This window comes from Eleutherodactylus coqui, chromosome 4, assembly GCF_035609145.1.
Source record: "Eleutherodactylus coqui strain aEleCoq1 chromosome 4, aEleCoq1.hap1, whole genome shotgun sequence".
NCBI lineage: Eukaryota > Metazoa > Chordata > Amphibia > Anura > Eleutherodactylidae > Eleutherodactylus > Eleutherodactylus coqui.
This window is the reverse complement of record NC_089840.1, coordinates 277,642,889-277,670,572: the sequence shown is the minus strand read 5'-3', so window position 1 is coordinate 277,670,572 and position 27,684 is coordinate 277,642,889. Positions and strand designations below refer to the sequence as shown.

The window sequence follows — 27,684 nt, the reverse complement described above, 5'->3', positions numbered from 1 at the left end:
CCGAGCGTGTGTGAGACGGAGGAGCGGAGCCGAGCGTGTGTGAGATGGAGGAGCAGAGCCGACCATGTGTGAGATGGAGGAGCAAAGCTGAGTATGTGAGACGGAGGAGCGGAGCCGAGTGTGTAATGTACAAGTCTATGACGTTTTTACAGACAGTGCCGGTATCCGATATACAGCGGACCCCGGAGTTACACCTGAGAGGTGATTTTAATTGTAATTCTTGGTGGGTGTGTCTGTATTTGTGGGATGGTCACTATTTAATGTGGACACGTCTCTATGTGTGATATATGCCTGATATAGACCACAGATATGTCACATGTTTGATTAGACTGCAATAAAGATTTGATTCCTTTTTATGGAAAGCTATTGGTAAGACGCTTGATTCCCCCGTGCGGCCGCGTTCCTGTGTTTGGATTCATTTATACATTGATGCCTGGAGTCCGGCGGTTGGACTGCCACCTCCCTCGGCTTTTGCTGTTCTTACATGCTGTTGATCTGATTATCTGATTGTGTTGCCGCAGGGTGTCGGCTATAATAAACAGCTGATACCTATGCTGTATGAAGAGGGATAGCCCTGTGATCTCTCTTCCTACATACCCGACCCCGCAGGGTGTAACTGTATGTCCTATAGCGGGAAGGGGTTAACCAAGTGGACTGAAATGTTACTCAGGGTTTGCAGGTCACATATTACAAGAAGCTAAGAGTATGCCCTGGTACTGGTACCACGAGGAGAAGAAAGCTTTGAGATCTGGAAAGAACGCGCACGGTGGTGCTTGAGAGAATGGTCCTGCACCGAGGAGGGTAAGAGACGGCGGATTAGTGAGAGCCTGCGGTCTCCGGCTGCAGAGTTAATTCGCTTTTACAGAGACGCTCCCGAAGGAGTAAGTGCAAAGGACTACATACAAGGATTGTCTGACCATTCGGAGCCATATGGTGATCTTGAACAGCTGGTTGCTGATATTAGGAGGACTCATCAGAAAGAAGGGGAGAATGTCCGTTCTCATTAATCGGTTCCAGGTTCTTCTATCATGTCTCGTGCATCATTCAGCTGTGGATGCTATGAGGACTGATCGGTTAGTGAGAGGATCCCTACCTCATCCTCCTCTGCCTCCAGTTTTCAAAGTTTTTTTGCCTGAGTTTATAAGGTTGGTGAAGAAGCACGAGGCTGATATTCAGTTTTGTGCGCCCAAACCAGTGACAGGTTTTCACAAGGAAGACTCTCCTGCTAGTTCAAATAAAAGTGATCAAAATGGGCCTTCAGAACCAAAACAACCTAAAGCTCCCCCTCCTGTCTCCTGGTGGAAACAGTCAGGAGGATGGGGACAAAGCAATGCATAGTAGTGTATTTTCTGTACGGAACCAGAGATTTAAGAGAAGAACAGGTCGGCCAAAGCCCAGGGACAATGTTGTCAGCTGTAGGTCTCTTGTTAAAATCCCTGTAAATGGACACCGTACCCCTCCCCCATCCCCGGTCTGTTTGACACAGGGTCGCAAGTTACCATTATTTATTGTTCTTTCGACCAGAAGTATTTAGGGAGCATTCTTCTTCAGTCTACCGGGCTAATTAAATTGTGGGGTTTGAACTCAGTGTCATGTCCTGTGGATAGAAGCTTACCAGTGATCATAACCGTACCAGTTCTGGAGGATCAGAGTGTATATCCTATGAAAATTACAGCTCTGGTTTGCCCTGACACAGGGGACTCTGTTAACCCCGGTGATACTTGATACTGATCCCGCCTTACTCGCTTTCTCTCTGACAACTCGCTCCTCGACCCCCTCCAGTCTGGTTTCCGCTCTCTACACTCGACCAAAACTGCCCTTACAAAAGTAACAAATGACCTGATGACAGCAAAGTCGAGAGGTGATTACTCCCTACTAATCCTCCTTGATCTCTCTGCTGCATTTGACACTGTCGACCATGACTTCCTTCTCACTATGCTCCACTCTATTGGTCTAAAGGACACTGCTCTCTCCTGGTTTTCTTCCTACCTCTCTGACCGCTCTTTCAGTGTTTCCTTTGCTGGTTCTATCTCTGCTCCACTTCCTCTTGCTGTTGGGGTACCCCAGGGCTCGGTCCTTAGTCCCCTTCTCTTCTCTATCTATACAGCCCCAATTGGACAAACCATCCACATTTTTGGCCTCCAATACCATCTCTACGCTGACGACACCCAACTATATACCTCTACTCGTGAGATCTCTGGACCATTCTTCCAAAATATCACCGACTCACTGTCCGCTGTCTCTAACACTATGTCCTCCCTTTTTCTCAAACTAAACCTCTCTAAAACTGACCTCCTTGCCTTTCCACCTTCTAACCGACCTCACCTCAACATCTCCATTCCAGTGTCTGGCACCATCATATCCCCCAGACGGCATGCCCGATGCCTTGGGGTCACAGTGGACTCTGACCTCTCTTTTACCCCCCATATCCAATCTCTGGCCCAAACATGCCACATGCACCTCAGAAATATTGCTAAAATACTTGCAGCTGCGGAATAAGTTGGCGCTATACAAATAAAGATTATTATTAAAATATGTCCGTTCCTAACCACGGACACGCTAAAGACACTCGTGGTTGCCCTCATCCACTCCCGGCTTGACTACTGCAACTCTCTACTCATCGGTCTCCCCCACACCAGACTCGCTCCACTCCAATCCATACTAAATGCGGCAGCTAGGCTCATTTTTCTATCCAGTCGTTATTCAGAAGGCTCTGCACTATGCCAGTAGCTGCATTGGCTGCCCATCCACTGCAGAACTAAAGTTAAACTCCTTTACCTCACTCACAAAGCTCTGCATGGCGCTGCACCACCATACATTGCCTCCCTACTGTCAGTACACCACCCAGCCCGCTCACTCCGATCCTCTAACACACTCAGACTAAACACCCCTGTAATACGAACCTCACATGCTCGCCTACAGGACTTCACCAGAGCAGCACCCATCCTCTGGAATGCTCTACCCCAAGGCATCCGGACAATTCCAGATGCACGAAATTTCAGACGTGCTTTAAAAACGCACCTCTTCAGGGAAGCATACCAAATCTCCTGACCTAGTTCCTCGCCCCTCCCTATGGTGTTCCACCCTGTTTGCTTTCTAATAAATGATCTGTACATGTAATTTCCTATTGCCTGTGTTCCCCACCCCCTGCACCCCCTGTACCACCCCTAACCCATTTCTGTCTAACCCAATGTACCTCACATTGTAATTGTTGTATTGTTTTGCATTTATCCATGCCTGAACACTGCGGAATAAGTTGGCGCTATACAAATAAAGATTATTATTATTATTTAATTGTTCTGCAGTCTACTGTGCTTTCCAGAAGTTCCTTGGAAGGGTGTGGAGCACCCCTGTGGAGCAGGAGAGTATACCTGCTGACAGAGAGCTGTGTAACACTTTGTCCTCTAGTTACAGGCATGTAGTATACCATGTAGGTGAGAGACATGTAGAAGTTCCACCTGGAGGAGAATGAATTTTAAGACTAGCTTCCCGTGTCAAACCTGATCTATTACAAGATGGGAGTTATTTTCTGGAAACACCAGGAGAAATGATCAACAAGAATGGATGGATGGTGCTCCCTGAGCGGAAAGATTGGAGGACGCAAGTAGAGTCGTCTACAGTTGTAACTCCAAGAAACTGCTCCCCTTATTTATTATTTCTTCCCCCTTTATCAAAAGTTCTGATGAAATAATAATTTACCATAACCCCTTTTAGCAAGTAGTAATCCTGGTGTTAGGTCTGGCAGACGTGGGCGTCGTTCTTGGAATCTGTGATTGCCTTTTGGTTCTGCCTCTTCCACCCAGCTGCAGATTCTTTGTCATCTCTTTGACTATATAGAGGCCTCAGGCCTGACAACCCCTGCTGCAGTGTTATTGTATGAGTCCACTCATGTATACACATGTCGCAGCTGCTCCTGTTGTTCCTGTGTCTGCAGTTGGTGCTTGGTCTTCAGTTTGCTCAGTACTTTCAGCTTGGTCCTGTACTTGCTCACTCCTTGGTTCTGCAAACGGTGTGGTGTTATCCAACTTCCTAGTGACCAGTCTTGACAGGGTTAATCAGTGCCTAGGTTTACACGCAGGGCTTCCCTTGTCAGGGTGAATTCTCTGCTGTTGATAGGCAGGGACTTTCCATCTCCTGCTTCCAGAATAGGAATGGAAGCAGGCCATGCCTCCAGCGGTGAGCATCCGGGTTTCCAGAGTCGGCTGCCTGCCCTGCCGGTCTGTTCCATCCACTGGTGACACAGCGGATCCACATTGAATCCCTAACATCTGGTCATTTGACATTTGAACTTTGATGAAGATTTTACTATATATATATTGTGAGGTACTGAGGGGTGTAGTGGTGGACGGTCGCTACGTCGCCCCTAGGTACCGGTACTATACATAAGGGGACTGGAGGAGGGTCATGTCTCGCTCTCAGAGACATAAGAAACTAGTAGCGTAATGTAGTCTCCAGCAAGCAGTTGCTGGAGATCTGTTCTTTAAAGATATCCGGGCCTGTTTTTTTTTGGAATGGATGGCAGGTTGGTTGTGGGGCTGTCCATTCCACCTCCTCCACTCCAGGGTGTGGGCGAGCTCAGTCAGCCCAGGTGCTGAGGCTGAGCCAGATTAGTGTGCACATAAATAGCAGGTGCACGGACACAGGGGGGCTGAGATGGCTGCTGGACCCTGGCAGCCTGTGTGACTGGCTGGACATAGAAGCCCTGCTGTGCGCTGCACCTGCTAAGTGCTACCTGATCAGGCCGGGACGGCCCAAAAACTGGATTCTGGACTATTGTCTGTTTGCCAGAAGTTAAGGTTGGACTTTTATGTTGCTGTTATAAAAATAAACGCAGGTCACGTGTGCTTTTGGACTGCATCCGCTGGTGTTCCGTCTCTGAATATCAAGAAACCCGCACGCTACCTAGCTATCTCCCCACAACATGTGTATATATATATACATTTCATATGTTCTGTGGTAGGAATGAAATTTTTGTTTTTATAAATGTACATTGAAAGTCTTCATTGGACCATTTAAGAGACTGTGTCATACATGTCCCGGCTTCTCACACGCCGCCCCCCCCCCCCCACACACACACACCCTTTGTTTCCTCCCCTCCTCGTCTTTCAGGTTAATAGAGTTTTCAAAATACTTCAAATGCTGCAAATGATGTATATGTATTTATTTTAGTGTTGGATGAAATGCTGAAGGAATACTGTTACTCTGACATTGGAACGCTCGTTTGCGTTCCACTGACTACGCCGTGGGTCATGTGACACGCGACGAGTAGACTGCGTCATCAAATGATGCCTCTATGCCGCGAGACAAGGAAGTAGGGATCTGTAAGTTCTCATGCTATATATAATCTCTTTGTAAATTTGTTTTGTATGCTTGAAAAAGGCCCCCAAGGGACTGAAACGCGTTGCTGTTGCTAATAATAGAGGATACAATCTTTCTGCTGCATCATTGGATTCTATGCTGGATTCCCTATAAGGGATTAAACTGCCTTTCTGGATCAGGGGTGTTCTCGGCAGGAGACACCCCTGTGAAGTAAATCCTTCCTACAGTTTTTTCTTGCTGTATTCATATCCAAAAGGGGGTATTATTACTGAATGGGGACATAAAGGAGGCATTATTGCGAAGTGGGGTCACTTTTACTGTGTGAGTGTTGCTACACTCAGCACTTACTGGGTGGAGCCTACAAAATAGGAACAGTAATACTGTGGGGCACAAAAATGGGAACAGTAATACTGTGTGGAGTATCACAGGTTGTATTATTACTATCTTGGGTACTATGTGAAAAGGTGTAGATAGTGTAGGAAGGGTGTTGGAAAAGCGAGGAGCCAAAGATGTCTGTGCGTCAAATTCTTCAGAGACACATTCTTGCTGGGAGAAGTTGTCATTGTAGTCTGGGTCGGATACAGAAAAAAAAAAGGGAATGTGAACGACTCCAGTCAAAGAGGACGGCACTTCTTATCACTGGATATAACGGTACTATAATCATTTATATGGTCTGGAAAGCACCTGTATATAGCTGTTATTTACCATTGTATGGTGACTGCATGCAGCGTTGCTGATTTGCTGCCACACGTGTCATGACACACTGTATAAGGATGCATGGAGACTCTATTACTCAAGGGCTTAAACAAACCTTGAGCTGGCCCCGTCATCAATAGTTGATCGGCTGGGGTCTGCTGCTTGGGATTCCAGCTAATAAGGAGCCCACTGTCATTGCTGCAATACATAGGGGTCAGAGTTGAAGCTGCTACTCCAATGTGTAATGGATATCGCTTTTAACTGCAGGTGCAGCTCTCGTTAAAATCAATTGGAGCAGCACTTGCAGTTACAAGTTTCGGCCACTATTCAGGTGTGTGAGCCAAGTACTTGCACTACGACCCCTGACAGCGGGCACCTGGTTTGCTGATTGTCTGGCATCTGGAGTAGTAGACCCCAGATGGCCTATTGTGAGGATGGTATCCATCTATAGTATTTTCCTGGAAAACCCCTTTTAAATATTTTTTTTAAAAAACTGCACATTAAAAAATATATGTAAAACCATTTTTCAGTAAAAATTGTAATTCATAAAAGTGTTCCTCTCAGATATATAAAAGGTGTCACCGCAATCATCACAACCCATACGATAAAGGTGACAAAATGTTTAACACATTGTGAACAACATAGAAAGGAACAGATTTTTTTTTTTAACCATGAAGCAGTATGTACATTTTTATATATCAATGACTACACTATAATTGTGCCAAAAAGCTCTCTTCCAGTCAGAGCTGTGACAGCATGTGTATAGGGAGCCTCACTGAATGTATCAGGAGCCCTGTTGAGTAAACTGGAAGACCCCGGCCAGACTTCTGGACCTAAATCCTGTGAGGAGTTTGGTTTTTTGCATAAATAGGTAAAAAAGGAACCTTTTTATTGTTTTTTATGGGGTTAATGGACTGAAATAAAGCACATAGGGGCAGGTGATGGGACCTGGTAGGTGATCTGCCTGGTCCCATCACCTGCCCCTTCTTCTGGCCATTTGATGCTGAGGAGTTTTGTGAGATCTTGGGGCCACAAAGACAGTGATGTCATCTGCATATTTCACCACTCTCCAAGTGGCTTTCAGCCCTTTTTGGCTCATCCCGACACACCAACGGTGCATTTTTTCTCCTAAAAAATGAATCAATTGTGACCACGGATAACAGGATGCTCAAATGAAAAACCAGCAGACACTGAACAAAACTACAAAAGAGCCCCACCTCCACCCCATCACTTTTTCATAGATCTTTATTTCATTGGTCTTTACTTTTCAACAAAAGTCTGATCTCCTCATTGACTTTAGCAAAATGGATAAACATTCCCTTAATGCCTCAATCACAGCAACCAAAATGTCCCATAAAACTTTGATGTCATGCTATCTGGATCTGCCGACTTTTAAGCCAATCCCTTAACTAGCCAAACGAACTACTTCTTCATTTTGTCAAAATACCAAGTATGGGGTCTAGTGCTCACTCAGGTACAGTTTCAGCCTGGAAAGCCAACATCACATCCTCATCTAGATCCTTCTTCCCTAAGATGTATCCAATGTATAAACAAGGCTCAGGAGGAAGGAGGCTAAACTCTAGAACAAGGGGAACAATCTGAGATTAGATGGGAGAAATCAGAAGCAATGTCAGAAAATAGGACTCTACTGAAAGAGTAGTAGATGCTTGGAACAAACTTCCAGCAGCCGTGGTTGGAAAATCAACAATAAATCAATTAAGCAGATATCTATCCTAAATGAGAAATAATATAAGGGTCGACTGGATGGACCAGGTGGGATTTTTATGCCATCAGTTTCCTATGTTTCTCTATGTGTGGAGGGATCTGATTCTTTTCAGAGACACCATACTGCCAATCAGCTTGGACATATTTTCACTGTGGTTTCTATAGGGGTCGGGTAAGTGGGGATGCCCCAGTAATCCATCTCAAAAACCAAAGCCATGTGCTTATTATGTTGACATGTCTTAACTAAGGACTACACTCAGAAACCCTTTAAGCAAAAGCTTCCCTCCGGAGACATCATCGCCGCTATGTCTAGTCAGGGTGGTTGGAGAACTCCACCTCAACAATGGACACTGCTGAAGAGATGGCATTGTGGAGGGGTGCACGGTGTGTGGGCACTTTGGGGGTGCATTGTGTGTGGACACTGTGAAGGGGGGGACTGTGGAGGGGCACTCGAGGGGGACACTGTGGAGGGGGGGACTGTGTGTGGGGCAGTGTGGAGGGGGCACTGTGAGGGGGGGCATGTGTGTGTGTGTGTGTGTGTGTGTGTGTGTGTGTGTGTGTGGGGGGCATGTTTGGTGCTACTTTCACTTTCAATAGAAAGTGAAAGTCCTGCTAGAGATCACGATCTCCTGCTACTGCCGTGACAGCTGTAGCAGGAGATTCCTTCATCTCCCCAGCATGTCCCCTCATTACTGGACACTGGGACAATGATGTGACAATGATGTGACAGTGTCCAGTGAAGACTGGACATTCCGGGGAGATGAAGGAATCTACTGCTACAGCTGTCAGAGCAGTAGCAGGAGATCGCACTGCTCTCCCTGCCTCTCATTGCTTTGAATGGAGCCGGCCGGCTGCCGGCTCCATTCAAAGCAGTGAAGCGTGCGTCTCCATTATGACGCCGGTCCTCCAGTCATGTGACCGGTGTCATCAGGAGCGCGCACGCTGGGGAGAGAGAGGCAGCAGTGCATCATGGGAACTACCCAGCCGCGCCATCTTTGAAAAATCCTTCAGGCTAGCTTTATAAGGGGAAGAAAAGGAATAAAAAGGTGAGCAAAATATCGCTTTTATGTGTAAAGCTGTAGTGTGTGATACTTTTACTCTACAGGGCATTAATAGGAAAAAAAATCAGTTTGGGCGGCGGAAAACCCCTTTAATACCTACATTAACAAGACATTTATGACCGTAATATTCAGGTAGACATAATCCTTGACTCTAGAACTGTCCTCATACCGAAGCCTAATTAAGACCCTACCTTGGTAAATGATATCGCCCAATTTTATTACTAAATTGTGATTTATAAATTTTTAGCAAAACGTCCAGCCAATCGCCTCCGAAATATACTCCTGACCAATATTGGCTTCCCAACCCAAAGACAATTCACTAAAAACATCCGAACCACCATTGCAGCCACCATTGAGGCTAAATGCCAAAATGCCCCTCAGATGCTCCTGCTTAGGCTGGATACGAAAAAGGCTTTTGACAAGGTATCATGGCCTTTCCTATCCTCTACCCCATATGTGTCAAACACAAGGCCCGCAGGCCAAATCCGGCCCGCTGCCTCGTGCTATGTGGCCCCCGGTGTGCCGATGCCGCTCACCTTTGCAGCGGTTACCAGCTGGGGTGCCGCAGCTCCCCGCTGGTAATCGCGCTGTTACCGCTGATCCTGGCGCACACTGACGTCAGTGTGCAACCAAGATCCTCCTCCCCTGAGTCCACTACTCATCAGTTCCGCAGAAGAGGACTCGGGGAGGAAGCGTGCCGGGCACTCACACTGACGTCAGTGTGCATCTGGGCTCAGGGCAAGCAGAGTTGGAGCGACGCTAACAGGAAGGAAGAGGTAAGTATATGGGTTGGGAGGGTGTGCTGCTTATTACTTGGGGGGGAGGGGGTTGCTTATTACTGAGGAGTGGGGGCTGCTTATTACTGGGGGGGAGGGGCTGCTTATTACTGGGGAGGGGGTATTATTGGGTGGGGGGCTGAAAACGCAATCCTATGCAGACGGCTGCGATTCGTCTGTGCGAAATCTCGCACGGAAAACACATCGCGGCATGCTCTATTACTGTGCGGGGCAGCCGGCACATCCCAGAGCCGGAGCTGTGGGAGCAGGTAAGTACCGCGCTGATTCCTGCAGGGGGTAGGTCCCGCTGCGAGAATTCTCATAGTGGTATCTGACCCGGCCGTCTGCAGGCGGCCTTACAATCGGCCCTTTGAAGGTCACCATAAGCCTGATGTGGCCCTCGGTCAAAATGAGTTTGACACCCCTGGCCTAAGCATTTTCTCGTTTTCTTTTGGAAGCTATTTTAATCAGATGTCCCCTTTATATAAACTTTATGAGCTACAGGGGAAGAATCAGGGCTGGTGTAAGTTTTGAAATAGTCTGTGAGTTGTTGCGTGATCTGAGCGAGAAGTTGTGGGCCTGATAAAGAGAGTTATGAAAAAAGGTCAACACCCCCATATGTTTTGTAGGGGCACAAGCAGTTTAGAATCTTGTATATTGTGAATGGAAATAGCTAGGAGAGGAAGATTGAGAAAAGTGAGTGTCTTGGACACATATAACGTCTGAATGGTGATTCACATATTATAAAAAGGCCTGTTTTCTTTTCTGAGGGCAATTAGATCCTCCTACATTAAGGTAAATAATGTGGACAATGAGGAAGGATGCAATTTGACACCTAGTAAACCAGGGTGCTGTAGCATGTCTGTGAGATATTGTTGTGAGATAGACTTTGTTGACAACCTAACTAAAGAAGAACTGAATGGAAACCTGTAGTTCAGACATATTAAAGACATATAATATAAAACAAGAAGGTGGGTCCTGAGGCCCAACGCAGGATGACTGAAATTGTTTCTCAGTGATGGGTGTGCGACAGTCAACTTATGTATACCAACCTGCAGAGCAAGGCCGAAACTGCACTGGCCTTTCATAAGGCTTTGCTATATGAGGTTGTAAAAAGGGTTTAGTAATCCCTTTCCCAATACATAATGGATTTAATCCAAATTATGTTCTACAGATTGCTCCCAGAATAGAAATAGAGCATCCAGGTCTCAGAGCGGTGTCTGCAGAAAGCAGGTAAAATTCAACACTAACTTGGTTATTATGACGTAAAGTAAATAAGGTCAGTCAGGCACAAGGCCCCCCAACATTGCGGATACACCCAACATCAGTCTTAAAAGACCAATGTCACACACATCCGTACTCTGGCGACCTAAGGGCTTCCCCTGACAACATTCAGCTCATGTACTCATGTCTGCTCGGACCCGAGCAGGAACAGAAGCTGATCCAATTTGTCTTCTGGATGAGCCTATCACGATCCAAGTATGTCTAGGACATGGTGGTAGACCTCTTGGGATGGCTCTCGCTGTTACTAGAATTCGTGCAGTCTCTGCAGCTTGGTAGACCTGTTCCAAGTTTCTTACTGAGTAAGATCTGCCCTAATGATGAAAAATGAGAGCAAAGGGGAAGCACCATTTATATTTTTTATTAGCCATTTGAAGTGCTTAGGTGATTGGTCAAAGCATTCTGCGTGTCGCTAATGTGGCAGGAGTGATGTCCGCGAATAGTTGGACTGTGGTTGGGAGTCCTGGAAGATGGGACTGTTGTCTTGCTGCTGTTAAAAGCTAATGTCGCATTTAGCTGTAGTATAATTTTAGAATAACATCTCAGGGTAGGTTTGGATTAGGGGGGTGGACAAGGGCCTGATGGGTCCTGTCAATTTGCTGCAGATTTTGGTCAGGGTAGAAGTACAGAAAAAATGTTGGTTGTTCTCTCCTTCAGAGCAGTCATTGTTTCAGGAAGTCCACGGATACGAAGAGTTGCTCAGCAGGACCTGTTGTAGCTTCTTATCGACATTGGATAGGAGCAGCGAGTGTAGTAGCCATGCAGGTCACTGAAGAGTAGTCAGGAGTCATTATTGGGAAGTCTTGGGTCGCAGTACAGATAGATGAGGTGGGTAACATAGTCAAGGGAGAAACCAGAAGTCGTTTTCAGAAAGTCTTGGTATGCAGTACAGAGGGATGAAGCCATTAACATAGTCAGGAAGGAAGCCAGAAGCAGAAGCTGAATCAAATGCTGTGGAGCAGAATAACCATGCACTGGCAGGGCCAGGTTTTAATAGGAAGTGCAATCAAAGACATAGGCGGGGTCAGAACCAGGAGGCAGGAGCTAGATATCTGGGTATAGAGAGCAAAGCTGAGAGTTAGGCAAGGGAACTTTTGGCTGGATAGCTGGATAGCTTAATAAGAAAGGCTACTGCTTGGAGTTCAGGAGGTTTTTGGATTGAGTCCTGACACCTGTTTTCAAGGTCTTCGTATTTGGATTTTGGGATATCTAATTTGGACTCTTAATTCTTTAATGTGCTGCTTATCTTCTTTTAGCACTACAACATCATCTGTCTTATGTCCCAGATCATCTATTCTTTGGCCTAAATTCTTTATTTGGTCAGTGAATTCTTTCACTGCTGTAGAAATCTCTTCCTTAAAAATAGATGTAAGCAAAGTTAATTGAGGCCCCATGAGAGCAGCAGATGAGTGTTCTGGATTTTGTTGCAGAGGAGGAGCCTCATATAAAGATTCAGATGTGGCTGAGCCCAGCAGGCCAAATACTGTGTTTGATTCAACTTAACTTGAGATTGGGTTGCAAACAATTCTGGCAGTGTACGCCATATTGTAGTCCAAGAGTCCCTAGCGCCCTTCCATTTGGTTCTGGTCATTTTCATAATAGAGTGAGCTAGATAGCATAAGGTAGCAGTAATTATTAGGAAATTATAGTACCAGTGTTTCTGGTGGCGCAATGCGCCACACAGTTCTGCTACATGCACGTCACACACACAGCTCTGCTACGTTGGTTTCACATATTAGCTGCATGGGATTTACAAAGCAGCTGGTGGCTGAAGTGAAATTGTGGCTTGTTGCTGTTTCATATAAGCTGTATTAGCCTCACATCGGCGTTGAACCCTCAGTGGTGACATGTTTGCATGACACTGATGGCTTTTTTCAACACTGGAAAACAATTGACGATTAGATGAAGGCTGGGCAGGTGTTGGCGGCATTAGCACTGGAGATGACATGATATCACGTTCAGGAGATGTGAAGACAGCGTTGAAGGACTATGCTATAATGCTGTTGGTCAATATGCATTGCTAGCTATCTATGTGTACGTTTGTAAAGTGTCATTTATTGGAGTCTCCACACAAGTGCCCAGCTGTCTAACAACATACAAATGCCAAACTGAGTAGTGCTGTATCCATAGCAACTGGGGCTGCTGGGGTTTGTGGAGGGGAGGTAGTCCACCCAAAATCCCTCATTCAGTGCACAAGGAGGATAAAGGACATGTGATGTCATCACTGTCATGTGATCTGGGAGCGGAGCTAAGAGCCGGTAACTGACATTACAGGCGCTGTCGGGTTCTGCATGTGGGTCAAACATTATACACAGACAGGCGGACAAGTGGTCATTATCACTTTGATTATGCCTTTATCAGAAAGTGCAAATGTTCAGCCAAGGCGTGGTCTAGCTAGGCTTCAGGATTTCTTCCATAACCCACCCATGTGTCATACATAGTGGGGATTGGGCATAGTTTATGGCATTTAGTAGAGTGATAATGGGAGCATGTATTGTAGGATACTGTAGCATGAGAAAATAATATGTAGATATAGTTGTTGGAGCTCAATAACAACCCAGAAGGGGGGCCCGTAAGGACTGTGTAATATCCTTCAGATCACCGCTATTCCACCAAATGGCGTTCGCTGGAGCAAAGGACTGCTCTGATTTCTGGCTGGGTGTTCCCCCTGTGCAGAGCCCCGAACCTTTAGGGGCTGTTCTAGGCTGATTCCTCTGCTATCCTATTCGCCTTCTTAGCTATGCCACTAATTCTCCCCCTCAGCTGCACTCACCGCCAAGCTCAAGCAGCTTCTGTATTTTGGCCCCATGGCCAAAGGGAATAAACCTTAAGAGTTTTCCCTGCAGCAAACAATATATTTATCCAACTATACATTGTGCATCGATGCTGCCTCAAACTCTCAATATTACTGGGGCGCCCAATTATCTGTATTATAAGATCTCTCTACAGCTGGGCTCTGCAGTTCCATCACCAACAGGAAACACGATGACCAGGCTCCTGCACTGAAGAAGCCAGCAGGGTCAGACCCAGGGTCAGGCAGTAGACTGGTGGCCTATGTAGTTATTATTCTGATGAACTTGTTCATCTTTGCTCTGTGTATTATAATTACCCTCTCTTCCTCCGATACCCGGCGCAGCACTCCTCTATGTTCTGCACATCCTCAGGGTAGGTGATCCGCACAGGAGACCTCAATGTGTTTACTGTTGATGGTGGAACTACAGAGCCCAGCTAATTATTTTATAGGCTCTCACCGGCTGCAGCATCTCCTGACTATCGCATGGTATGAGGAGTGAGGAGAATCTTCCAGAGAAAAGATTAGTTTTCTATTATGGCTTTTGCTGCTGTAAAGGGACTTTGAATTGGCTACATTTGGAGAAGCACCGGAACCCTCTTTATGTGCTCCAGATTGTAACTGTAAGGTAGTGTGTCATGGTGTCTTATTCATGGATACGTCGATCAGTTTCTTCACACTTTTAGGACTTGTTAGGTTCGGTGGAGTTCTTACATCACAATGTCATTGATAACAGAAGACGGGTGCTGAGCTTATGCTGCTTAAATGGTCCCGTTCCAGAATTTGTACCTTCTGGACTGAGTTAATCTTCTTTGTAAGGTGGCCACCTCCAGCATCATCTGCCCCTGGGATATTACTGATGGCTCCTCCTGATGAGGAGAAGTGGAAACATCATACCCGTATATTGTGATACACATAACTACAGTGATGAGATGGATGGAGGGGAGACTCTGTAGTCGGTCTCAGTGCTGTAACAGGTTTGATATGATTATCACCAATGAAATTATCTTTTTGTACCAAGTAGTTCCACGCAGTCCGGAATCCTTGGTGTAATTCTCTCCTCACTATTTCTACACATAACACCTACCAGCTCCCTCTCATCTCCAGAGGTCTGAGGAAATAGCGTACTGTAGTGGCCCAGTACATGCTTTCCTGGCCCCCTCCATAATGTCATACATGTATGTCTCATGTGGATGCATTGTGCAAAACTGTCTTGTCATTCTGTTTTGTGTATTGCACAGCTGCAGTGTGTGATGGGTTAAGTGTCTGCAAAGCATAGAGACTATCTGGTAGATGTAACAATTCTGTCCTGTCACGTGGTGTGAGAGAAGGTATAAATAGGAGTACATGAGAACGGGAAAAGGTCCATGTCTTCTGGGTTCCAATCAAAGAGTTTCAGCTACATGGGAACACCTTCAGCCCTCATGTAGTGAAGAATGGAGGAGGAAGAGAGATTTCCCATACACCACCAGAAATGCTGTTAGAAGAGTGAGCCCCCCAAAAGAGAGAGAGCGTGAGTTGAGCGTGTGTGTTCTTGTGGCAACACCTAGTGCAGAGGTACTCTAATCTAATCAATTCACACCAGATGTGTCCTACAATCTGGGATCGCTAGGTGGAGGTATTTCAGTTTCATTGTTCACACTCAAGCATCCAAAAGTCTGAGTTCTGCTGAGTGGTGTAGGCGTCTTTATTTATTCACACACGGGCAGCCTAAAGTCTGGGCCTGCCGCGTGGAGGTACTTGGTTTCATCTCATTCCTGCATCAATGAGATCTAAACTTGTCATTTGTGCCATGTACTGCTGAAGTTTCAAGTAAAAGTTATTCCAGGCCCTGACCGTTCCCGGGGGACCTGAGGTACTGTACAACTGTCTGTGGCTTGTTTATTTCCTTGCCGAAGTTCATGCCAGTGGGAACCGGAACAATGGCGTCACCCGTGACAACTCTTTCACCTGTCCTAATGTTTATCAGGCATCCCCATGCCGGGGGTGTCCGGAAGAGGCCCAGTGCTGCCCTGGCCTGGGCTGCATGCATCCCTCTGAGAGGGAGCGTGGTAAGTGCCACAGTGACAAGGCAGCATATTGCCCTCGCAGCTCTCCAGCATATGCCATGTGTCAGGGTCAACCTACAGGATGATGCATTACCATTTAAAGAACACAAGCATGTAAGGTTTTACATATTTATTACTTATTGGAAACAATTTTTGAGACATAATTATGTACATTAATATGAAATAATCTCTACACATGGTTGGTATACACTATAAATGTGTTATCTGGGTTCTAGGTGATTTTTAGATTGACAGTTGACAGTTATGCATATAATCATCTTGTAATACATGTGACTTCGTTTTGACTTTTAATGTTGAATTTTTTTTCTTGTACTATTTATTAATAAAAAAGAAAAAGAAAATGTCTTCTTCCCTGATAAGTTATTTGATGTTTAACAAGATGGGATTTGTGAACGCTGCATTTGCCAAATTCAAAACATTAATACAGTTTTTCTTATGTGAGTTTTTTGATGGTCAACAGCATTGGACTTCAAAGTAAAATATTCACAACATTCATGATATGAAAATGCTTTCTCCTCCGTGTGAATTCTCTGATGTCTAAAAAAGATTTGCTTGGGGCGTGGCTAAGCCTGCAGAGAGTGAGGTCGCACTGAATTTGCGCTCCCGAGCCATAGAAGACTTTACAGCTTCTTTTGGTGTTCCAAAACGAACAGCTGCACCTCACACTGTCTCCAACAACTTCTCTGCAGCGTGGGGATCACCCGGAGAGGTCCCACAAGAAAATCAGTGGAGCGGGAGATCGGGAGACCTGTGCCTGCACGGAGCCGCAGCATCATCAGCAGGAGAGTAGGGAGAGCCGGCGCGCGCAGGGGTTGAGCGGAGAGGCAGAGGTCCGCAGCGGTCCTTCAGCTGGGAAGCCCTGACAGCTCCGTTAGAAGCAGCAGGAGGAGGGAGCCCGCAAGGCACTGAGCCAGCGCATAGAGATCCCGCACCGACAGACCAGCGAGCGGGAACGGCGGCACCCGGTCCAGAGGAGAGACACTTTCAATTCAAGGGCAGTAAGTACCTGCTGCCCCAGGGAAGCCCCTTAGACAAACAGCTATTTTAAAGCCACGGGAGCTGCACTGTTAACAGACCTCCCTGCTCTGCTCTACTCAGCAAACCACATCTCCCCGCCTGAACTCCCCACCATTTTCATACCACATTTTCCCGCCTGAACTCCCCGCCATTTTGCTCCCCCCCTCCCTCCCCCACAGCTCTGCAGCGGTGAGCAGAGGGTGAGAACTGAGAGCTAAAGAGCCTGCAGCAATTAACTAACAGGCCACCAACTCTGCAGAAGAGAAAAAGAATTTAAAGGACACTGCCCTAATTTTTCCTGGAGCTGGCTTAGCCAGCTCTGCAAAATAACTAATTTTTCAAGGACCAGAGGTGTGGAGATATTTAAGCTACATACCAGCACTACCCCTGCCCTCTGAAGCTGCAACAATAAACCACAGGCAGCTACCTATACTGAAGAGAATAAGAAGTTGCATACAGGGCCCTGCTCTAATTTTTCTGGAATTGATTTCTTCAGCTCTATCAACAATATAATTCTCTCAGAACCAGCGGTACAGGTCGGTCACGACTACAAACCTATAGTCCCGCTAGGTGCACCATAATAATACTTGATCACCAGCAGACGATCTGAAAAGATGACTGATTAACCACTTAATAGTGTGGAGAGAGAGGCGTCCCACCCCGTGAAGTGTGTCATATTTAAAAATCTCTGTACCTCAAGACTCACTCATTAACTGAAGACGTTCTGCGTGCACTCAGTTAAAGAACAAAATGGTTAAAGGCAGCAGGGAACGCAGCTGCGACCCACCGGAAACACCAAGACGACAAAAAAAATCAAGCGAACATGCAAAAATTCCTAAAAAAGAAATGCGCACAAAGCCCCACGGCAAAAGCACTACCTCTACAAAACGAATCAGACTTTGCACCTCAGGACTCAGAGAATGAGAGCGAAATGGAAGAGGAAGAATGCAACCTTGGCACCCAAATCTCAAAATCCTTCCTACAAAAAGCACTCCTCAAAGTTACTCAACCAATAATTTCTGAACTGGCAGACATTAAATCCGAGCTGCAACAAATCGGACATAGAGTAGAGAACCTAGAGGGAACATGTTCCACCATCATCAAACACGCAAAAGCTACCTCTCAAGTAGTAGAAGCGCACCGCTCGTATCTAGACCGAGCCCTCACCCTAATCGAAGACCAAGAAAACCGCAGCAGACGCTGTAATGTCCGAATAAAAGGCCTCCCAGAAACCTGGGCAACAGAGTCCCTTCGCAAAGTGGCCGGAGAAATTTTTACAGATCTATTAGGCGAAGAGAGTGCCACGCGAATTCAAATCGAAAGAATACATAGAGCAATCAGACCCAAACCCAAAGAAGGAGACCCGCCAAGAGATGTTATTTGCGGTTTACTCTCCTTCACAGACACAAGCGCTATATTGAATGCGGTAAGAACACATCACCCGCTAAAATACAGCGATTCACCCATCCAGCTCTTTCAGGACATTGCACCCTCGACTTTAGCGAAAAGACGACAAACTACATCCCCTACTGGAAGTCCTCAAATCCAAAGGAATCCAGTACTCTTGGATGTTTCCGTTTGGCCTTGCTATTAATGACTCAGGACGCAGATTATCAGTCAGAGCTCCAGAAGATCTTGAAGTGGTCTGGCATCATCTAAAGATTGATCCAATCAAAATACCTTCCTGGCTGCCAACACAATATGACATAAAGGGGTTGTCCCGCGCCGAAACGGGTTTTTTTTTTTTTCCAACAGCCCCCCCGTTCGGCATGAGACAAACCTGATGCAGGGGTTAAAAAAGAACACCGGACAGTGCTTACCTGAATCCCCGCGCTCCGGTGACTTCTTACTTACCTGCTGAAGATGGCCGCCGGGATCTTCTCCCTCGGTGGACCGCAGGGCTTCTGTGCGGTCCATTGCCGATTCCAGCCTCCTGATTGGCTGGAATCGGCACGTGACGGGGCGGAGCTACCAGGAGCCGCTCTCCGGCACGACCAGCCCCATTCAGAAAAGAAGAAGACCGGACTGCGCAAGCGCGTCTAATCCGGCGATTAGACGCTGAAAATTAGACGGCTCCATGGAGAAGAGGACGCTAGCAACGGAGCAGGTAAGTGAAAAACTTCTGATAACTTCTGTATGGCTCATAATTAATGCACAATGTACATTACAAAGTGCATTAATATGGCCATACAGAAGTGTATAGACCCACTTGCTTTCGCGGGACAACCCCTTTAACCATCCCCCCACTTCCTGAGAATGAGCCGTGGAGAAAATTCATGAAACCCAAATCACCCAAAAGCAAAAAATATGGTACAAAACCATCGTCTTAAGTTTTGGCAAGAGACCCAACTCGCAGTGTGTTTAACTTACCTGGGAACTGTATCTCGGAACAACTGGAGAGAGACAAGATTGCAAGTCTACTTAAACCTCAGACTGAAACTTTAGCAGATTCGCAAAAGATGACGACCAGAACTGTCAACCCTAAAATAGAAAGACTCCGTCTATCCCGATGTCTGGCTAGCTAGAATTTGTACATTGAACTTATGACTGCATAGAAGAGGTAGCACCTGGGGTGGTGGGGAGCCTTTGGGGTCGTACGGGGGTCGACCCTCTGGGCTCCTCCGCCCGAAGGACTATACTTTAGCCAGATTGGAATAGTTCATAGTGGAATTTAAACCTATTAGCTATAATAGTACTTCAGGTCGCCAGAGGTTAACCTGGAAATAAGGAGAGGATTTGCACTGGTTATTTTGTTTAAATGTTTGTTCCTCTTTCTCTCCCCCCTTTCCTTTCCTTTCCCTCTTTATCTTCTCTCTCCACCTGTACACAGATCAGGGAGACTTAGCTCCCACAACGAGATGATACATCCTCCCAGCGAGAAAGCAAGAGACCCCAAACGACGCAAATGGGGTAGAAATCAACAAGCAACCCCGGGCCACCTATGGGTGCTACACACGTGAGTGAGACAACCATACACAGACACACTGGATACCCCTCACCCAGGGATTGTCCTTGGATGAGAAAGATACCGACAATAGTGTCCCAACTTTGGGGCGTCGGGATGCTTCTTATCCACACGACAACATATCTTTATTCTTTCACATACAGTGGGCCAGACATCAAACACCTGGTCAAGACGTTAACGTTAAACACAGTTCACACCCTTAACCCAACCTAAACTCAACCCTAGCCTACTCCCCACTCAGCCCACATTCCCCATGCAATATTCCAAACCTGCTAACACGGAAACTGACAAAACCCAAAATATGCCTGCGAAACACCCACCCAGAGTCAACAGCGAACAAGGCTCAAGAAACAACAACCTCATACAACAACAAACTATATCCTCTCACAGAGGAAAAATAAATATCACTACTTTCAATGCCAAAGGACTTAATTCTCCAAACAAACGACACCATATGTTATGGTTACTTAGAAATAATTAAAACAAAAATCGCATTTCTACAAGAAACCCACTTTAAGAGTAACAAAATTCCAACCCTCCCGAAAAAATACTTCACACAATGGTTCCACAGCTGTAACCCGTCCTCGGCTTCCAAGGGCGTTTCAATTGCTCTCCACAAAGATCTCCCCCTTCAAAATGAAAAACAACTTACAGATGCAGAGGGACGTTTCATATTTGTAAAGGGCACAATAAATGGTTCAAATTACACCCTAGCTAACATTTACGTACCAAATACGAACCAAACCAAATGGATAACAGACACATTACTTATACTAAAATTCTTTGCAGTAGGTCATATAATCCTAGGTGGAGACCTAAATATAACACTCAACCCATTACTAGATTCCTCACGAGGGAGGTCCCAGGTCTCGCAGAGAGCCCTTAAAAGAGTCCACTCAGCGCTACAAGAATTAAACCTGATAGACTCATGGAGATATAGTCATCCAGTAGAAAAAGACTACACCTTTTTCTCACACGTTCATTCCTCCCACCAGAGACTTGACTACATCTTTATATCAAATAAACTAGTGAAAGCAATCCACTGGGCCAAAATCGACAGCATCACAATCTCGGACCATGCTCCAATGCACACCAGTATAAATATACTATCTAACAACCTAGGAGAATGGAGATGGCGCCTAAATGAATCAGTCTTAAGAGAGGAAGAACATAAACAGGAGCTAACCAGAGACCCAACTGAATTCTTCGAAATTAACACAAAAGACTATACAAACGCTCCGATGGTGTGGGAAACACATAAAGCCTTTGTGAGGGGCCTCTTCATCTCTTTAGGCTCCAAACTTAAGAAACAGAAACAAAAGAAAATAGACGACTTGCTTACAAAGATAGCAAGCCTAGAACAAAAAAGGAAACTCTCGGCAGTAGAAAAAGCACAACCCGAACTTAATTCCCTAAGAGACCAATTGAAGTCACTACTAGATAAAAAATACACCAAATCCGCTATATACCACAAACAAAAGATTTATGACCATGGAGATAAGGGAGGGAAACTGATGTCCGCTCTCATAAAAAAAGCGAGAGAAAAGACACATATTAAAGAAATCAAGAAAGTCACAGGGTCAAAAACCACCTCCACCCAAGAAATAGCAACAGAATTCCACATCTATTATACGAAACTGTATAACTTAGAAGGGGAACTGTCACAAACCAATCGAGAAGAAAAACACAAAAATATGGAGAAATTTCTTAAAAACCTCACACTCCTCAAAATTAACTCAGAAGAAGCCACAAACCTGTTGATCCCAGTGAGTCAGGAAGAACTAACAGAGATTATAAAGAGCCTCCCAAATGGTAAAAGCCCTGGCCCTGACGGTCTTACAATAGGTTATTATAAGACACTACAACATACACTAGAACCTCACCTTAGAACGACATTAAATGCGATCATCACAGGGGCCTCTTTCACAAAACAAGCACAAGAAGCACACATTACCCTAATACATAAAGAAGCGAAAGACCCAACCCAATGTATCAATTACAGACCAATCTCTTTATTGAACGTGGATATAAAAATTTGGGCCAAATTAATAGCCAACCGATTAAGTAGAATCATCCCCAAACTAATATCGGACGAACAGACAGGCTTTGTGAAGGGCAGGTAGGGCAAAGACAATGCCTCTGTACTCCTCCATTCCATAGAATATGCCAAGAAAAAGAATACCCCACTAATATTCTTAGGGATAGACGCTGAAAAAGTGTTTGACCGCGTAGATTGGTCCTTCATGAGGGCAGTCCTCCACAAATTTAACTTCCCCACTCAACTCATTGAAGCCATCTTTTCCCTTTATGCAAAACCACACGCAAGATTGAAAATAAATGATACCCTATCAAAACCATTTAGCATTACAAACGGCACACGCCAGGGATGCCCACTTTCCCCTACACTATTCATCCTCACTTTAGAAATCCTCCTCCAAGCGGTAAGACAAAACCCAGAGATCAAGGGACTAGAAATCGGCAGTAAAAGCATCCAATCAGCAGCTTTTGCAGACGACGTGCTATTTCTGATTACGAACCCCATACAAGGCCTTAATAGTCTGAATCAACTACTAGATCTCTACGGTAGCTTCTCCAACCTAAAAGTCAATAAAAACAAATCAGTTATTTTAAATATCTCGCTACCTCCCCACAGAGTAGAAGAAGTGAAGAAAATTTCCCCATATAAATGGGCAGAACGCTACATAGATTATCTAGGTATCAAAATCACAAATAACAAAACTCTATGAAAGCAATATGGGGCCGCTACTAACAGAGATAGAGACACTTCTCTCTGCATATAACTTACCGATTATCTCTTGGTTTGGAAGGAAAAATCTTATTAAAACTACCTAAAATCCTATACAAGCTCCAAATGCTACCAATACACATTCCCAATTCACTTTTCAAGAAAATTAGAACACAATTCTCACGCTTCTTCCGGAAATATAAACGCCCGAGGATAGCATATTCACTAATGTCCAAGAGAAAGCAATACGGGGGGGGGGGGGGGGGGGCTCCCTAATATGCTAGACTACTACAAGGCAATAAACTTGAACAGGTGGTTAGATCTAATAGCCCCGTTAAAAAACCACAAATTAAGGGAAATCGCACAATTAACCTATGGTGACAACTTCCTCAGGGGCATGTGGCTCCCCAACCCTAAAATGTATCGCTCTAAAGGCTTTGATATACTGCTGAGAGGCATCTGCGAGACCTGGGACTCTCTATCACACGAATTAGCACCCCCACCATCCCCCTGTACACCCCTAAACTTACTCCCTCATGTCATCAAGAATTCTAAGCCTTGGATTCCAGAAAACCTCTGGAACACCTTTGAAAGATTTTCAATCCATGACCTACAAACACTCATTCACGAAGAACCCACTTCTATAATAAACACCCTATGCGCACAAAAGAAGCTGCAAGAGCTACACATCGCGCACATCTCAAATGTAATCACAATTTTCTAAAGAGAACATCTCTCAACAAGACCGACAACAGAATTCGAAAGATTAATAAAAAACCCAAATACAGAATATAGGAGAATATCCCACATAACCAAAAACTTTACATCAACCCACAATTTAATTAGACCGGCCTTTATCACGTCCTGGGAGAAGGAACTAGATATAAAAATATCAGATGCTGAACTTAAAACAATATTTAAATCCGCCTACGGAATCTCACCATGCGTACGCCTCCAAGAAAACCACTATAAACTTCTGTCCAGATGGTATAAGACCCCCGAGTGGCTTTTCACCTATAAACTCTCTGACTCAAACAAGTGTCGGCACTGCCAAGAGAATGTAGGCTCATACCTTCACATATGGTGGAGCTGCAAGATAATAAAACCCTTCTGGACAGAAATTGAAAAGGAAATCACAATAATTCTCAAGAAAGCCTTCAAGCTATCCCCGGACGTGATAATTCTGAGCAAACCAAATAAGACATTTAACCCTCAAAAAGACAAACTCATCTCTTTCATGTTAGCAGCAGCAAAAGCACTGATCCCCCTATACTGGAGAAGTACAACACCCCCCTCCATAAAAATGTGGAAAGAAAAGATGGCTCAGATACATCAGTTCGAGGAGATTCTGAGTTGGACAAACTCAACATACACGTCCTTCCAAAACATATGGTCGCCTTGGATTAGCTACCAATCTAACAACACAACGAATGATTAGGCTCTGAGATTTAGAGTTCCCCCCCAGATGAAAAGTAATTAAACCAAAATCATATATGAATATACTATATCCACATACCCCCCAAAGAGTGAGGATGGTGAAACACAGACTAGGAGGTAGACCATCCCCCCAGCCACTAGCCATTAGACAAAACCACCTCGCAACCCTGTACGAAATAATAGCCCTGAGGCTAAAGTGGGAACTTAGCTCATAATACAGCGATTCGGGCGCGCCCTCTGAGGGCTGCCTCTCCGCTATCCCCCGGCGGAGACGCGGCAATCTATCCAGACTATCCTGGTCTGGTTAAGATCTCGCCAATTACTCTGGCATCCTACAAACGGAGGGCGCGACGTCTTGCAAACAGGGATACATGCAGAAAGACAAGGTAAATGGTCTCAGGAGCAACAGATCAAACGGAACGCAGGCAGAAGCTAACAACACAAACAGGGTGGGCCGGAAACCCCGACTCCACCCGGAGGATAACAGCGCCACCCCCCCCCCCTCCCTGCCCTTCTCTCCCCGCCCTCTACCTTCCCCTACCCCCCTTGTTATTTTTTCGATAAACATTAGGTATGGTTATTACAGATTTCCAGATGCATGAGTTCGCTTACGAAAAGAAGGTAGCGGCTCACTCCAGCTCAGCAAATAAAGCCTTTAAGCAAACAAAACTGGGCGGGAGAGACCTGCTGGTACTGACTTTAAGACATAGATGAAAACTCTGTCTGAGCTAGCTGACAATTTCATAAACAATATATCTGATTCTTGTAATGTCAAGCTATAAGTTTGTAAAGTGCACGTTCAAACTCATGCATACCTTGTATTTGAAAACTTTTTCAATAAAAAGTGAATTAACAATTAAAAAAGATTTGATTTAGCTGCATTTCCAACATTCAGGACATTTATAGTTTCTCCCCCGTGTGAATTCTCTGATGTGCAGCAAGATGTGATTTCAGGCTAAAACATTTCCCACAATGAGAACATGAACAAGGCTTCTCCCTTGTATGAATTTTCTGATGTACAGCAACATATGATTTCTGCTTAAAACATTTCCCACAATCAGTACATGAATATAGTTTCTCTTCTGTGTGAATTTGCTGATGTCTAACAAGAACTGATTTATTGGTAAAACATTTCCCACATTCAGAACATGAAAATGGCTTTTTCCCTGTATGAAGTCTCTGATGTATCACAAGACTTAATTGTCGGTTAAAACACTTTCCACATTCAGAACATGAATATGGCTTCTCCCCTGTGTGAGTTCTTTGATGTTCAACAAGTTTCATTTTCCCATTAAAACGTTTCCCACATTCAGAACATGAAAATGGCTTCTCCCCTGTATGAAGTCTCTGATGCATCACAAGACTTAATTGTCGGTTAAAACACTTTCCACATTCAGAACATGAATATGGCTTTTCCCCTGTATGAGTTCTCTGATGTTCAATAAGAACACTTTTATAGGTGAACGATTTCTCACATTCAGAACATGAATAAGGCTTCTCCCCTGTGTGAATTCTCTCATGTGTATTAAGAGCAGATTTCTGTGTGAAAAATTTCCCACATTCAGAACATGAATATGGCTTCTCCCCTGTGTGAGTTCTTTGATGTTTAACAAGATTAATGTTCCTATTAAACTGTTTCCCACATTCAGAACATGAATATGGCTTCTCCCCTGTGTGAATTTTCTGATGTAAAACAAGACATGATTTCTGATTAAAACGTTTCCCACATTCAGCACATGAAAATGGCTTCTCCCCTGTGTGAATTCTCTTATGTTTAATAAGAGCTGTTTTATCTTTGAAAGATTTCTCACATTCAGAACATGAATGTGGCTTCTCCCCTGTGTGAGTTCTTTGATGTTCAACAAGATTAATTTTCCCATTAAAACATTTCCCACATTCAGAACATGAATATGGCTTCTCCCCTGTGTGAATTCTCTGATGCCTCACAAGACTTAATTGTCGGTTAAAACACTTTCCACATTCAGAACATGAATATGGCTTCTCCCCTGTATGAGTTCTCTGATGTATCACAAGACTTAATTGTTGTTTAAAACACTTTCCACATTCAGAACATGAATACGGCTTTTCCCCTGTATGAGTTCTCTGATGTTGAATAAGAACACTTTTATAGGTGAAAGATTTCTCACATTCAGAACATGAATAAGGCCTCTCCCCTGTGTGAATTCTCTTATGTGTATTAAGAGCAGATTTCTGTGCGAAAAATTTCCCACATTCAGAACATGAATATGGCTTCTCCCCTGTGTGAGTTCTTTGATGTTCAACAAGACTTAATTGTCGGTGAAAACACTTTCCACAATCAGAACATGAATACGGCTTCTCCCCTGTGTGAGTTCTTTGATGTTCAACAAGACTTAATTGTCGGTTAAAACATTTCCCACATTCAGAACATGAATATTGCTTCTCCCCTGTGTGAACTCTTTGATGTTCAACATCCATTCTGTAAATTTTACTCTGTTTAACATTATGTAATAAATGAGAAGATGGAACCTCTTTAAAAGGATCAGGGGATAGATCTTTGCTGTGAAGGGCTGAGGATATATCTGGGATAATAGCAGGCTCTTCATATGTATGTTGTATGACAGCATGATTTTCCACTTTACAATCTGTTGACATCAGATGTCCCTCTGAGCTCCTGGTGACGTCATCTGCCAATGATTAAACAGATTTTAATATTTTTGAATATAGCACTACAATTATACTGATATTTCATGACCTTTGTATAAAAAATGAAAACACAGTTTGTAGGAGAGCTTTTGGTTTGGTCCTGCATGGATCATTTGTTATCCAAGGTCTGGAGGATGGAGCGGTAAAAGGAACAAAACTGAGGCCTCTTCTGTGCAGAACCACACATGGCTGGCTTTGTTTTGTGGTAGATGAGAAATCTTACCACCAGTTGCCTCCGAAATAATCTTGTCTAGTCATGAAAGGGCAATGAAAATCAGTGACACCTGGGGATAATAAGTCCTCCAAGGTCTAAAGAGGCCTGCAAAGGAGGAGAAATGGCACTATCTCCCAAAAAAAAGCCTTCATGCCACCCAGGGATATGCGATGGATTGCCAAGGGGGCTTGGGACAGGTAGAGAGGTCCCAGTGGGGGAGTGGAGTGAAGGAAAGGGGTTGCAGTGGCAGTGGTGGTCATATTGGTGGTGGGAAGAAGAAGAAGAAGAAAGGGGAAGGAAGAGAGAATACTTTCCTAAGTTGAGAGAATACTCACCCATTTGCTGTGGACCGTAGAGCTCCAGGACTCCAGCAGCGTGTGCCCCTGTGCTCACCTGCCTTTAGTAGGAAGGGAGTGCTCCAATAGGGGAATTAATATAGCTGTCGGGTCAGCTCTTCTGAGGGTCAAGTTTTTTTAAACTCGTTTTATTGAACAGTTTATATTTCATACATTACATGAATAAACATCTTTGGTTACATCATAGGCTCTTGTGGTTCTGTAATTACAATCAAATTCGTTGCTTTAACATATGTTTGTATTGGGTACATTGTGGCATCATATTAGCACATGGCGTCAGTGGAGGGCCATAACTCCCCCATGGATTACCGGTTTGTTCTAAGTGCGGTTGCTCTCAGCAGATTTTGGAATCGGTCTTGCGTGAATATTGTGCTTGTTGATCCGCACCATCTTTCCCACACCTTATCGAACTTGTCGGGGCATTTTCTATTCTTGTATACTATTTTTTCATATGGTAGGATAGCATTAATTATGTTCTGCCATTTTGAGAGTGTCGGGGGGGGCGTCTATCCATCCAATGCAAAGCTATTGCCTTGCGGGAGTAGA

The 27,684-nt window shown here is 44.8% G+C and overlaps 1 protein-coding gene across 1 annotated transcript in view; it reads right to left on the bottom strand.

Moving 5' to 3' along the window:
- The window catches only part of LOC136626719 (zinc finger protein 208-like), a 214,852-nt gene that overhangs the window by 140,323 nt on the left and 46,845 nt on the right, over nucleotides 1-27,684 (bottom strand). The window contains exons 5-8 of the mRNA XM_066601725.1: nucleotides 24,948-26,549; nucleotides 23,295-23,298; nucleotides 14,794-14,809; nucleotides 8,718-8,733 (exon numbers count right to left, since the gene is read on the bottom strand). Coding sequence (XP_066457822.1) covers nucleotides 8,718-8,733; nucleotides 14,794-14,809; nucleotides 23,295-23,298; nucleotides 24,948-26,549 — 1,638 coding nt within the window. The remainder of the gene's footprint in view (nucleotides 1-8,717; nucleotides 8,734-14,793; nucleotides 14,810-23,294; nucleotides 23,299-24,947; nucleotides 26,550-27,684) is intronic.